Below are 14,893 nucleotides of genomic sequence, written 5' to 3'. Positions count from 1 at the left end.
TCAAAAAACACATCAATTTCAGGGTCGGCTGCTGAATTTGTTGGTGCATATACCTGGATTATTGTATACTTGATATGTCTTGTTTGCAGACGGGCTGTTATTCTGCCATTCACTGGTTCTCAAGACAGCAGAGTCTTTGCTGGAATGTTATCCTGCATAATTCCTACACTTCTTTTGTGCATTTCTTCTCCTAAGTATAAAATTGTAGCACCACCAGACATCTTGCCACTCCCGGCCCTTCTCATTGCACTGACACCAAGTATGTTCAGATGGAATATTTTTCATATTTTTTGTAACTTGTGCCAGCTTTCCCATACTACACAAAGTTCATACATTCCATGCGCCTACTCTTGTTACAAATGCCTCTTGTCAGCATTTGATGTCTTGAGATCTCTGCTTCCTTTCATTTTTCACTGAGATCTTCGGTTTTGAGCTCCATCTGTACTACCAACCTCAAGTTTTGGTTTAACTGAACTGTTTCTGCTGCACTAAGGTTTTACCTGCCTGGGTCACAAATCCAACTGCAGAATCCTCCTCTTTTATCCAGTGGGACTAGCAGTGTTGCTAACAGTGCAGAGCATTTGACTAGAGGGGTTGAAATGAATGGTTAAAGTTCAAATTAAGCATGTCTTTAAATGTCTTGCTGAATCAAGAATCTATATTATCATCCTAAATGTTGGATTGACGGGTGAAGGGTAGGGAACCTAAATTACGGTTCCTAATATCATTATCTGAGGGTTTTATGAGGACAAAACTTCAATAATCACATTTCTGTCTGAAAACTTTGTGCATACTACAGCTAAAGGTAACACCTAAGATTACAATAACTAACAGAAGTGGGGAAAAGATATTTCTCTATTTTTCCAGTTTGTTTACTCCATCCATCTCATAGTACTTTGTTTACAATTAGCGTCATCCTTTCCCCTGATAAGTCGGTTTCTCCCTTATTGAAAATAGTCAAGCATGCACAGGAGAGAAGAAAAATATGTATTAAAAACACTAAAGAATTAAAAATTCAGGATGTATTATTTAAAGGGTGCTCTATCAGAAAATGATGTTTTTGTCATTTAAAAAAAAAATGAAGTTGACAGTGTATATATATACACTTATATTTCTATATTTGCTGATTTATAGCACCTAGAGTATTAAATAGATGCCATATCAACCAAAAAACAAATATAGAAAAACTGCACATTATCACCATGTATGTTTTCTAACCTGTTTCTACAGAATTCTATCCCTTTTCTCAGCAGTACTGTGAGGTGGCTGCTTTTGTTGTCATGGAGACAGAGAGATGTCTGCCTTTATTTATTTATAACTGGAAACATATATAGCAGTTCAGCTATTATTCAACAAAAACCCACCCAGACTCTCTCACTTTCATCATCATTTTTTAAAGAAGCCTGAATCTATTCATATCAAAAAGATGCAGATTTGAGTACCTTCGACAGAACTACATCCCAGTGCACTAGAAACTATTAGAGGGCTTAGCAGAACACTTCAAAGATGAAAGGATGCTCATGTCTTTGGGGAGATAAACAAGTAAATATTTAATTATAAGAATGTAAATAACAGATATAAAATATAGGCAATAATATATATCTATATCTATCTAGATATAAATCTAGATCTGTCTGCCTTGTCTTTTAAATTGTAAATTCTTCAGGCAAGGACTCTTTGTATTGTGCTTGAACAGTGCTTAGCACAACAGGCCCCCAACCTTTACACACTACAACACAAATAATAAGTAATAAAGAAACGGGTAATAAATAATGGTTTTAAACTTCTAAAAGTGTGTTCCATGGAAGATGTGAAAACACAAGTATTACTGATTTAACCCTTCTGAGGCCTATAAATACTATGCCCAAGGTCAGTGACCTAGTTGTTGGTATTTTGTACTCTGCAGGTATTGGTTTGGCACTAACCATAGTCCTGCAAGGAGCGGTCTAATGCACATTTCCAACAAGAAAAAAGTCCTTGGATGAGAGCTGTATACTAGTGGGAAGCCACAGAAACACAGGGGTAAATCATCTGATCCAGAGTAAATAAGAAAGGCTTAGAACTAAGCTCATGATGGCAGGAGTTCTGCATTTTCTGCTCTTTTTCTTCTTAGAAAAGAATATCACACAGTTTACAAGTAAGCTGCAAGATCACTGTTCATCTTCAACTGCTCCTGACTGCTTCCTGAAGGGACAATAGGAACAAGGGAAAAGGGGGGTGGGGAAGAAAAGAGATGAGATATACATATGCAGCATAGAAGAGAAAAAAGAAGGGCACAAACTAAACAGAGAACAAAAGTTTAAGAAACGGACAGATCTTGAAATCAAAATAATAGGTACTAGCACAAGAACGCAGCAACTGCATCTTGGCACAGCAATTGCTAGAAGCAACAGATTGCAGAAGGATACAGTGGAATTCACTGTCACTCAGGAATTGAACCATGAGGATAACAAAAATACCAAGAGATACCCACAAAGTTGTTGACAAAGCCAGACAATGTCACAGCACTAGTCAAATAGAGGCAGACAGAACAACACTTTTCAAAAAAATGGAAACAATAAAAATCTACTGAAAAATCTAAGAAATTCAGCACAAGTTCAACAAATATTGCCATCCTAAAACTTTTGTACAAAAGATAATTCTTTTCCTGTGGCACAAATGCCAAAATATTTTCTAACTAAAAAGGGAGATTAATTTCAATACACAAGTTCTCCAACAAGAATTCCCTACTCCACTCAGTATGGCTGACTGGATGAGCAAGTAAGGACCTTCTGCAAGTTGGCCAGCATTTGCACTGCTTAAATTACATGAAATGTAACTTTTCATCCATATGCAAGCTTCTGATGGATTATTTCTCTCTAAATACAGCTGCCTCTGACATCTCTGGTTTCTGTTCATTGCCATAATATCACATGACAAAAAGTAACAATTCAAACTTCTTAACCATTTTAAATGTTTTGCAAACACTCACTGGCAAGGTTTCTCCAGCACTCATCTTTCCATCAGCATTACTTGTAACAACTTTTTAAAAATTAATATTTGCGATTTTTGGCAAATATACTGTTTTTTTACTAAAGACATGTTTAACAAAATTAACTAACAAAAAATATTTATGAAATAGGTGAACAACTCTGCCTGCCAGGGTGCACCATTACTGGAGCCTTTTTTCCTGATAGTCACAGGACACCTAGTGCTAACATGTAGAGTCACAGAGTAATGTCACACTGTGAAATACTGTAAAATACAGAATAGAGTAGGAATTCATGATAGTAGATAGTTTCATTCAGCAGTGGACAATATGGGTAAAATGTTTTATGGTGCAGAGTAATGCTTCTTTTGAAGCTGACAGCCTGAGGAGGCTATATATATTATACATATATATACACACCAGTTATCCTTTTTACAGCATACCTGACTTTTTGTTTAATAAACAAATAATAGAATAGTTACTTAGCTTACAGTAACTTTTGTTCCTCAAGATGTGTTGTCCACACAATTCCACTTTTGGCGCATATGTGCCCCATGGGTATGAGATCAGATTCTTTTGACCAGCAAAATCTGTTGGGCCCATGCCTGCATCTTAGGCATCATAGAGTTTAAGGCCAGAAGCGACTACCAGATCATAGAATCTGACCTCTTGTCCTCGCCTATCCACTACCTGAAAGCATAAAGGGTGGAGTGAATCCAATCATCCCTCAGTTCCTTCACCAACAAAGAATCCTGGAGGAGGAGAACGCCAAAGGAACAAGGAAGGAGGGCAAGTTGTGCAATCCATGTGGGCAACACATCTCAAAGAACCACAATTAGTGCAGGGGATGCAACTGTTCTTTCTTCTTCAAGTGAGCGTCTAGCACTGTTGGTGACTAACAAGCAATTGTCTGTTTGCTTGAAGGTGGGTTGTAGGAGTCCTCCTCAAACAATGACAGCAGGACAGCCCTACCGAAACAGGGTTCTGAATTGGAAGATTCTACCAAAGAATAGTGTCTTTTAAAGGTGTGGACTGAGCTCCACATATCTGGTCTCTTTGCTACTCACAGGTTGGACTATACAGCCACAAGAACACATGTGATGCTGTGATGTCATCATCACATACAATGGACAGCCTGTAGTTGGTAGGAATATGAGTAGGAGGGATGTTCCCTATGAGTCTTAGATCTTTTCCTGCTACCTCTTATGGAATTTCTCCTTCAGTCTCTTCCTGATTCCATTGTGCCACACCCAAGGAGTGGGAGGTGAATGGAAGAGGACTCCCTGATGTTTCTAGATGGGGATGAGGAGCAGTAAATGTCATCTAAGGGATGGGCCATTCTATCTGGGTCTTGTCTTGTCTCTGGGGGGGAAAGGTTGGTGTGCTGGACTGATATATATTTGTGCATGTCTGTATCAAATTGTGACCTTTCCTTGACACCACCATTTTGAAGAACATGACTTGCATTTTGAGTGTGTAGCTGTGATTGCCTAGAGATTGCAAGGATAGACCCAGGCAACTTATTTTAATGCCAGTCATCCCCATGAACTAACTAACACAAGAATTGCCAAGTTGACTGTCAGAACAATGAGTTTGCTAAAGAGCATGGCTAGACTAAAGGAAACTGGTTCTTCCAGTTTGTCTGCAGGGGAAACTAGGACTTTAAATACCTAACTGGGGCTTTGAAGTTGGTCAGGGAGTCACACAAGAGAGGGGACAGAAACTTTAAGAGCAGGATTTGCTCAGTTCCTCACTCTCTCAGCAGCCAAACAACAGATGGAATACACGGTTCAGAGGGCTGAAAGGGCCAACCTGCCTGACATACAGACTGGACTTAAGGACTCATCAGAAGGGGTGAACACAGACTCGGGGGAAGAGTGTACAAGCTTTTGTTGTTCTGTCTAAAGACCCGTAACTCTTGCACGCTTTGTTATTGTGGTTTCAGAAACCCCTGTGCAAAGCCTGTGTTCCCTGCTTTACCTGCCATGTGGTCCCCAAAAAGAGTTAAACTATAAACTGGAATGCCCACTGAGATGGACTCTGAGGAAAGCATGCATAAGCAAATGGGGAGGCTTGGCAGGGGGTCACAATATTGGTTTAAGGGTCTAGGGCAGCTGGATTGCAGAGCCCTACATCCCAAGGGGCCATACAGGAGGTCTGCACCCTGAAGTGTGCCTTAAGAGGCTCAGAATTAGGAACAGTGACTGGATAGTGCCCAGATCCAACTGGCTTGGAGGCATGTGGTCCAAAAATCGGGTCCAATTACAACAGACTGATGACTGTCCACTAGGGGTACAGAGATGGTAGGTACCAAGACTCCATGCACCAAGGCACTTTGTACCAAAGCTGAAACCTACTGAAGAAAAGATTAGATTTTTGTTTCCTCCCAATGGGCAACATCTAACTATAAACAATAAATTAACTAACAATCACCTAAATAGTAAGATTACTAACTAACGTCAGTAGCACAGTGGACACAGAAAAAGGGAAACACTTCAGGAGTTCAGTCTCACTGGCTTGATCAATAAGAACAAACTGAGGGTCAGTAGGGCCCATTCCATCCTTATTGCCTTTGGGTGACGATGCGCAAGGACAGCTACGGTACAGGCACAGCCTGAACAGACGCTACTGGCCAAAAGAATCAGGATGCATGACACGCAATAACAAAGAGTTGAATCCATGTGGACAATTACATGAAGAAGAACTAAAAATTAAGAATGCTACAATTATACATTCAGAGAATGAAAAATATTCACAAAGTTCATTTTTCAGTTGAACAAAAATATGATGTCACAACAAAGCAATTGTTCATAATTTACCTCATTAATGATCTGACCTTACAAGGTGCTAAGAACCCCATCCACTGACATCAATGCTCTGTACTTTCTAGAATCAGCTCCTTGAGTAGGATTTCATGCCATAGAGCAACACTCAGCTTTTTCCTCCTACACTGCTTTCCCATCATAATAAATACCTTACAGATTAAATCTTCCTGGGATAGTACGTGTTAAAGATGGCAGTATAAGTCTTCTGAACAATCAGAGTATAAGCCAGGGGTCAACAACCTTTCAGAAGTGGTGTGCCGAGTCTTCATTTATTCACTCTAATTTAAGGTTTTGCGTGCCAGTAATACATTTTAACATTTTTAGAAAGTCTCTTTCTATAAGTCTATAATATATAACTAAACTATTGTTGTATGTAAAGTAAATAAGGTTTTTAAAATGTTTAAGAAGCTTCATTTAAAATTAAATTAAAATGCAGAGCCCCCCCAACCGGTGGCCAGGAACTGGGCAGTGTGAGTGCCACTGAAAATCAGCTCGCGTGCCGCCTTTGACACACGTGTAATAAGTTTCTTACCTCTGGTATAAGCACTTGTCTACATGTCACAGAAAAGCACATTCAAGGAGTAATTTGTAAGGTGCTCTAATGTACTGTGCTGTGCTGAAGCTGCCCTTTATAGGACTCAGCTAGTGCAAACTATAAGGTATCTAGTTTGCTTTAATGTATATGACAAAACATATATATGACATAAGAGAGAGTTGACAAAAGAATTACTCAACCAGCAAAAATAAGACAACTTGTCTTCCTCAGCATTTTAAAACACAAATTATCAGTCTGCATAATTAAGGAAATAAAAAACATAAATAAGGATTGGGTCTCAAAGGACAACTAATTAATAATATATCAAACTCAAAGCAGGGTCTCCTCTGTGCTGCCAAGTTTTGCCACTGACTCACTTAACCTGGGCAAGCTACTTCATCTCTTTATGCCACAGGTCCCCAACCTATGAAGTGGGGTCAATAATAATTACTCTTTTCACAAGAGTGTTGTGAGAATTAATATAATGTATGCAACAAACTGGATAAAAGAGGGTATACAAGTTGTATTATTTAGTGATTCCGCAACATTTGGCATGAAATTATCCAGATACCATGTTCATTACACCTAAACAAATTATGACATTTACAGGCTGCAAACATGAAAATAAATAATGTTCTTTAAGATATTTTTGTAATTATATTTTACACTGTATTTATTCTTGGTGTACGAGCTCTTGTTTCAGAGATGAAGCATTTCAAGTGCAGGAACGTTTTGTGCACTTTTCTCTGCAACATACTCAGAATTAAGAAACTGATGGCTTAACTGGGGAGGCCAGCTCAGTGGTGTGTAAACCACTTAAGTTATGACATCATTGCTTCTGCTCCTAGGAAATGTGGCAAATATGCTCACCACTTAAAAAAGCTACAACAGGAACACAATTACATTTTAAAATAACCTTTCAAAATGCATATAAATATGTTATGCTTTATGTTTATGCACTGAAACATAAAACATTTTAGAGTTTAGTTCTCCTTTAATTTGGAAACTAGAATAAAACTCTCCAAAATACAGATAAGTCCTTTGCTTAGATAGTCAGCCTACCCCTATCAGCATTAATATCTATCTACTAGCCATTAAAACAGACATAAATCAAACCAATGATCATCAGTTAGCAACTGCGCCCACTCTCAGAGTTTTACTTTTCCCCCTTAAAAAAAGAAAAGAAGAAAGATTTAGTTCTTCTTTACACATAACCTTTTAGACAGGGGGTCAAATTTCTTGATTCTAAGTGACCACTGTGGGAGGCGCATCTTCTTTTGTTAGCAGTTGTCTAACCTAAGCTCTGTGTAAGAAGAATCTATCTTGGTTTTATCATAATCACTCCCAAGGAAGTAAATATTTCTTTGTTTAGCATCTTCCAGCGGAAAAGGTAACTTGAAGGGATTTACAAGATGTTTCCCAACATTAGGTAAGTAAATGAGGAAAGTGAAAAAGCAGAAGCTAAATTAAGCAAAGTGACAGGAAAGACCTGAGGATGAGCCCCAGCGTTATGTCTTGCACTACCAGACTTCTGACTCCAGTGTAAAACAAAACTTATCTGAAAAATAGACAAACATAACCATTGGTTCCGCAAATCAGCAGTCTCAAATCTATGTTTTTGAAGAGACTGCTCATGTGAGTAAAGCCACTCAAGCATAACTTTTTGCAGGATCAGATCCTAAAAACAGGAATGCACTCAATAATTTTACTGCTTAGACTTGTGATTTTGCTTCATTTTCATTTGGCTACAAAAATTATATTTACTTTTGAGTACTTCTATACCCAAGTAGACAAAATGTGACATGAAACATGAACTGCAGTTCCTTCAATAAAGTGGAGAGACTTGGCAAATAAGATTTGCTTGATATATTCAGTAAACTGTATATAAAATGAAGATCACATTTATTATGCTATGAAAATATGACAAAGGATAAATGCACTATGTATTTTATTTCACTCTGCCTGTCCACAAGATATATAAAATAAGAATTAAATAAAACCGTTTTACTCCTTAATCCATTCATTGTCTATTAACAAAGGAATACAACTTAGTCGTCAGACCAATACTAAGAGCTGTAATTCTCAAATTACAAAATATTTCAGATGAGAACTGAAGTTCACATATGTAAACTATTTGCAAAGGTGCCTTAAATTCTTAAGATTAAGCTTTTACCTTTCTTTAATGAATGTAATGCTGATGTGAAGAATATCAAATAACCAGGAGGCTGAGGTGAAGCATTGAACTCAAAATATCCTAGAACTCCAGGCTGCAAGAATAAGAATTAGAGTTAGCTAAGCTATTACAAAAGTACACATTTATGGGACACTGCAATTATTTAACTACAGTAAAAAAACATAACAGATTAAACATTGATGGGTTGTTTCAGTTTTTTTAGAAAAACAAAATAGCCATTTTACTCTGCAAGAAAAGTGGATCTTAAAAGAAGGGGGCGAAAAAATCAGCCAATACTATAATTTGGAAAATGTGCAGAAGACCAAATCTGTATATCTGTAGAAACATTATAATTTCACAGTTACATATTTTCCATGTTAGTTGTTACATTATTCTCTAAGCAAATGGTAATAATCTAAAATAATTGCAGGAGTCAAGCTTCAGCACCACCATGTTGATGGAATACTTGATTTTTTACATAACACCATACTGGGTTCTTTTGAAACTGAGATTTGGGATTTAATGTGTCATTGTACAATGAAGTCAACTGTAACCCATTTTCAACATAAAATACTTGGCTTTCTTTAAGTTTTTACTATACTGTGCATGATTCACATCTATATCTGAAGCCTCTGCATGACTGTCAGTCTACATCACACTGGGAAGCTATCAGTCATATGAGATTCTTGCAAGAGAAATCACTGAGAGACTGATTTCACAAAAACAAACAGGAGGAACCCAGATCCTATTTGCATTTCCACAAAAAGAAAATATACTGTTTTGTTGGCCTAGGCAACCAGGTAATTTGAGATTTAAAGGATCTGTGATCTCTAGAAAGAGATACAAACTTTTTGTCCATCGAGAATGGGTTGATAAACCCTGAATTTTACTGAGATGAATATACAATTATTTAAAAAAATTACTTAGGGATATTTTACATTAATGAGACGAATTGGTTTGTAGACTTTCAAGATGCAATAATAGTGTAGGGGTACAACAGTGATTCTTAGAACTTAAACACTTTAGCAGACAGATCAGAATGTAAGACAGCCTTCCTTGAACCATTTATATTTGCATTTGCAGATAAAACAAGTAATTCATCATACACTCAACTTGCACTGATCAGGAGGAACTGTCCCAGAGCTGGAGCTCAGGTGTTGGACTCTTATTCACACTTCATTTTCTTGATAACTGCACTGCTATCTGAACAAAGAGCTAGAAAGTAGGTTTAAAAGCTACCTTTTAAAAATGAACCCTAAATGCAACTTGCTAACATTAACATGAAATACTGAATTTTATTTGTTGTAAGTGTGGATGGTTATCCTTTCACTGTTCCTTTCACTGTCCTATGATGCAAGAAGATTTCTCTGCATTCACTTCTCCTAGTGAAATAAATTTATCACTTTTCAAATTCTGCCTTAAAGTACAGCTGAAAATGAGTTCAGTAGTCTTGTCCAAGTCCCAAATACACAGACGTTTGTCTAAATCACACATACTCTCCCTCTCTCACACAAGCATACAACCCCACACTAGACAACTTGGCATGCCTGACAGTCTCTACTCAAACAAGGCCCATGACTGGTAAAGCAAACTGTGAAGAGTTACAAAGCGGTCTCACAAAACTGGATGACTGGGTGAGAAAATGGCAGATGAAATTCAGTGTTGATAAATGCAAAGTAATGCACATTGGAAAACACAGTCCCAATGATACATACAAAATGATGGGGTCTAAATTAGCTAAAAGATCTCGGAGTCATTGTGGATAGTTTTCTGAAAACACTTGCCCAATGTGCAGCAGCCGCCAAAAAGCTAACAGTGTTAGGAACCATCAGGAAAGGGATAGATAATAAAAGACAGAAAATATCATAATGCCACTATATAAATCCGTGGTACATGCACACCTTGAATACTGCATGCAGTTCTGGTTGCCCCCATCTCAAAAAAGATATACTTTAAGAGCCCAGGCACATATTTCAACTTACTACAATATTGCCCACCATCGCTGGAACTATGAAATGTAAACAGTTGAGAGAAGTATCCACTGCAAGAGAAGCAACCAGTGAGATACTTCGTAAGGTGGCTTTGATTTTCTTGTCTCTGCATGATAAATTATTCAAATATGGATTATAAAATATCACAGTTTTACTAAAATATGTTCTATCTTTCTTTTCTACATGAAGTTTGCGATCCTCCATAGCAACTGATTGTGAGATATTACCAACAAACTACATCCTCCATCAAGACAAGAATGGTTCTGGAAAAGTACTCAGAAGCTACAGATAATCAAAGAGGCACAAAGGAGGCTTCAAAACAAAATCTTAAACTAGCTTTGAGCCTTTTTCCAATAGTTTGACAAAGGAAGTTACCTGGAGGTATGGCTGTATCTTTAAACAAAAGAAGTCACACTGCTCCCACTTTGGGAAGAAAGATGAAGTCTGACATTCTTTTGAAGTGTGTAACAAGTTCTGGATCTCTGTCACTTCTGGGATTCATGGATTACACACTCACTGATTCTGGGAAGGGTCAAATGAAGGGGGATACACAGCTGCTACTTAGAAGATCCTGGGAAATGTTTTCTCTTCATTTTGCCTTATTTTACTAGATTTGTTCTTCTGGGTTTTTTGAGAGGTTGAATTACCCTGGGCTCTCAATTCTCTTTTTAGTGTGGTGTAAAATGGACAGTTCGCTTTGGAACTCTCTTGATTTCTCTCTCTCTTCTGAAACTGGCTGGTTCTAATTCTGAAAGTTCCCCTTCTTCTGTGAATGAGGAAGAACTGGGGAATGAGGACTGTTTCAAGGCTTCTGGATTTTTTCCAATCTGGTTTTGTCCTGCTGCTTGGACTATTTTACACCCATCTGCCCCCAATCTCATTGGGAGGAAGAAGTATGTCTCCATGGTCTTGGTCTTTTCTCTTCAGCACTAGAGCAGTGACAGGATCTATACTGCTGTCTGATGAAGGATGCTTTCTTTCTCCCTTCTTGAGAAAGGGAGACAGAGTCACCAGGGATTACCTCACTTTTCTGGGACTAGTAAAATCAAAAGATGTGTGTACACTTCGAGCTCCAGGGTCAGATTCTCATCTAGAGCGGACATACCCACACTAGCTGTGATCAAGCTAGCATGCTGAAAATAGAGGATAGCCACAGTGGCGCCAGGGGCTAGCCACCCCGAGAATTTACCATCCAAGATGCTAGGCAGATACTCAGGACCGCTAACCCCTCATACTGCCCTAGCTACACTCTATTTTTAGCACACTAGCATGATCAGAGCTCGTGTCTCTTGAGCTGTCCCAGGTCAAAGCGTAGACATATGCAAAGACACTTAGCACCACTCTGGCTGAATTTATCCTTCTTCTTAAGGCCTGAAGCAAGAACCAGAGATAGGTGGCAGTATTAGAGGGATGGGAAGAGAGAGAGCAAGCCCTGTTTTGTCCATTCAGGTAGAAGTTCCTAAGCACTGTTCAGGAGCACCCTCAGGAGAAGAGCGGTGCATCTTAAGGAAAGGAGTATCAGGGGGTAGCCATGTCAGTCTGTATCCACAAAAATAACAAGGACTCCGGTGACATCTTAAAGACTAACAGATTTATTTGGGCATAAGCTTTCATGGGTAAAAAACCTCATTGTAATTTTCATTCAATGCATCTGAAGAAATGGTTTTTTTTACCCATGAAACCTTATGCCCAAATAAACCTTGTAGTCTTTATGGTGCCACTAGACTCCTCATTGTTCTTAAGGAGAGGAACACTTTAAATAGGAAACTTATCTTTTGGGCCCAGAATCACCAATGATAAGCACTATATGTCCTATATCAGCTAAGGTTCTTAAAAGTTAAGGAAGGAACTGAGGACTGAGGTGAGGTAGCTTCACAGAAATGAAGGCTTTCTACTTTCCTTTGTGTACAGCCAGCTGAGTAGTCCAGTGCGAACATCTCCCTGCTAGTGACCTAGCGTGGCAGAAAGGAAAAGGAGGGAGAATTCTGACTAATTCCTGAAGTGGATAGTTCAATTTTCCCTAGACAGACACAGGCTACGATGGAGATTGTTCCCTTACCACTGCTCTCAAGCTGGGCACTGCTGTAGCAGAGATGAGAGCCAGCTGGTGAACAATGACCCATTCAACTTGCACTGATCAGGAGGTGTTTTCCAGGAGCTGGAGCAAAAGGGGGAGCTGGTGTTATGAAGAGCTCCTTCCAGCTAGGTCTCCCTTAGATGTGGAGAGGGCAAGCATGCTGTGCACCTTTGTGTCTTTTGTTTACTCTTCTTTGGCCAGTTAGGCCTCTCACGTGACACTGCTGAAGGAAAAAATCTGCTCCTTAAGCACCTCAGATGGAGGATGTTGCTCCTGAATAATCTGGTTAAACAGCTGAAGAACTGAGTCAGAGATTAAAATTTTGTTAAAATAACTGTTAGATGTTCTAACTCAAAAAACACAGGCAGTCTGGACACAGACCCAGAGCTTTCTTAGAAGCAGTATATCTTACTCCTGAAGTGATTTAAATCTTTTTTGGAAGGGGGAGGCAGTTGTCTAAAACCCCAAACACTATTCTGCAATTTTTCCTGCATCTCTCAAGCAATTCCAGTTCTGATCTCATACCATTTTTACAATGGTGTACATTCACTGCTGCCTTCAACAGAGTTCTATACTAGTGTTAAGGAGAGAAGAATCAGCACTTTCAAATCTAGAAAATAATACATTTTTCAACCAGGTATTTTATCACAGGGTTTGTGGCCCTCTTGTGGCATTAAGTATAGCTTTGCAGTCTATTAATATCTTTACTAATCTATTTTTGTTATACAGTACTGTGTCACTTTCCCATCAATTTGCTATTTTCATCTTAAATTTCACATAGATTACAGGATTTGAAACATTCTACTTATCAATAATTCTAAGAAATAGAAATAGATAAATGAGATGTCAAAATGAAGTCAAATGTTGATCAAAATTCTCTACATCCTTTCTGACATGATCAAAAATGTTTTGTACATTTAATGTATCACTTCTGATGTACTTTTTGTCTGTGTAAATGTCTGAGGAAGAATAGGGACACTTGTAAATATGAATTGCTAATTTCCCCAAATATATCACTTCAGTCCCGTACAAAATGTGTCCCCTGAAACAATAAGAAAAAATAGAAGTATTCTGCTCAGAAATAGTTTAAATATTCTAAGAAACCAAATGGTATTCTGAGATTTTCCTATGTCTCTCATAAACAAAGAATCCCAAAAATAAGATCAGTGAAATGACTACAAGAATAATTCACAGCAAACTGTCTTTTCACAGACCTCTCCCCTGGTCCAAACACACAAAATCACAATGTACATACTGTAGGGTTTTGTTCTATCTATAAAAAGCTGAAAATCAAAATGACTGCTGATCAGTCATGATAAATATTTGGTTTCTTCTTATTATAAGATATTATCATTTTAGCATGTAAAAGATGAGGGTCAACACCAGAGGCTAGCCAAAAAAATAATGCACTGTTGGAGAGGAAGTCCATAGAAATCTGCTCATGTTTCCTGTTCTTCAATTCAAAACACCTATGCCTCAGAACAGAGATTCTCCAATTTTTTCACAGTGAACATCATCATAATTCAGAAATTATTTCAGGGATCACATCCTCTCCCATCCACAGCTGTACATTGTCCCTGGGCTTACATGGAAAAGCAATTTTAGAAAAATAATTATATATATTTTACCGCTCTTTAATGTGGCAAAATTTGAATCACACTGTCTGCTTTTGCTTTTAAACCTATCTTCCCCTCCTAATTGATCTGTTCCTCTCTCATCCTCTCCTTTCCTGGACACTTCCTTTCTTTCTGGGTTTCCTCTCCACTGCAAATGCTGCCCAGCCATTGGGTCCTTTTCTCTCCTCACTACCTAGACTTATGACATAGCTGCCCAATTCCCTTCTTCTCTACTCTTGCCTCTCCCACTTGTGGCTGGCAGCTTCAATCTCACTGGTGCTCTGGTTTCTGGAGTTGGCTGATATTTCCCCCTCTTCCTCTTCTTTACCATAATACAGTTGTCCATAGTACCAGCAGGAGTCACGGGACAGCTGACATAAGCTTGGAGAACATTCATTTAGTCATAAATGAGTGAGGGCAGGAAGACAAAGTAGACCTATTTTTTAGTCCCCTTTATGCTGGAACCAACAAGGATTTGTTTTCTCTGATATAAGAGACTGTCCTATAAAAACAGAATGTGAGAATGTGCCAGATGTAAAACAAACGTTGCTGACTTTGTAAGGACATAGAAGAGTGGGAGAGAAAAAGAGTTTGAATGTGCACTGAAAATATAAATGATGTTTAACTGCTGAATATTATTATTTTAAAAAGAATACTTTGTATTTCTATGGCTTCTTCCATTGGACAATATCAAAGCACCTTACATAT

At 38.3% G+C, this 14,893-nt stretch overlaps 1 protein-coding gene across 3 annotated transcripts in view; it reads right to left on the bottom strand.

The window, feature by feature from the left end:
* Positions 1-14,893, bottom strand: part of TXNDC11 (thioredoxin domain containing 11) — a 115,843-nt gene that overhangs the window by 74,043 nt on the left and 26,907 nt on the right. For all 3 annotated transcript variants that reach the window (XM_032779647.2, XM_032779645.2, XM_032779646.2), the window contains one exon: positions 8,502-8,595. In XM_032779647.2, the coding sequence (XP_032635538.2) occupies positions 8,502-8,595 (94 nt within the window). The remainder of the gene's footprint in view (positions 1-8,501; positions 8,596-14,893) is intronic.

This window comes from Chelonoidis abingdonii, chromosome 9 (genome assembly GCF_003597395.2).
Source record: "Chelonoidis abingdonii isolate Lonesome George chromosome 9, CheloAbing_2.0, whole genome shotgun sequence".
Classification (NCBI taxonomy): domain Eukaryota; kingdom Metazoa; phylum Chordata; order Testudines; family Testudinidae; genus Chelonoidis; species Chelonoidis abingdonii.
This window is presented reverse-complemented; position numbering and strand designations above follow the sequence as displayed.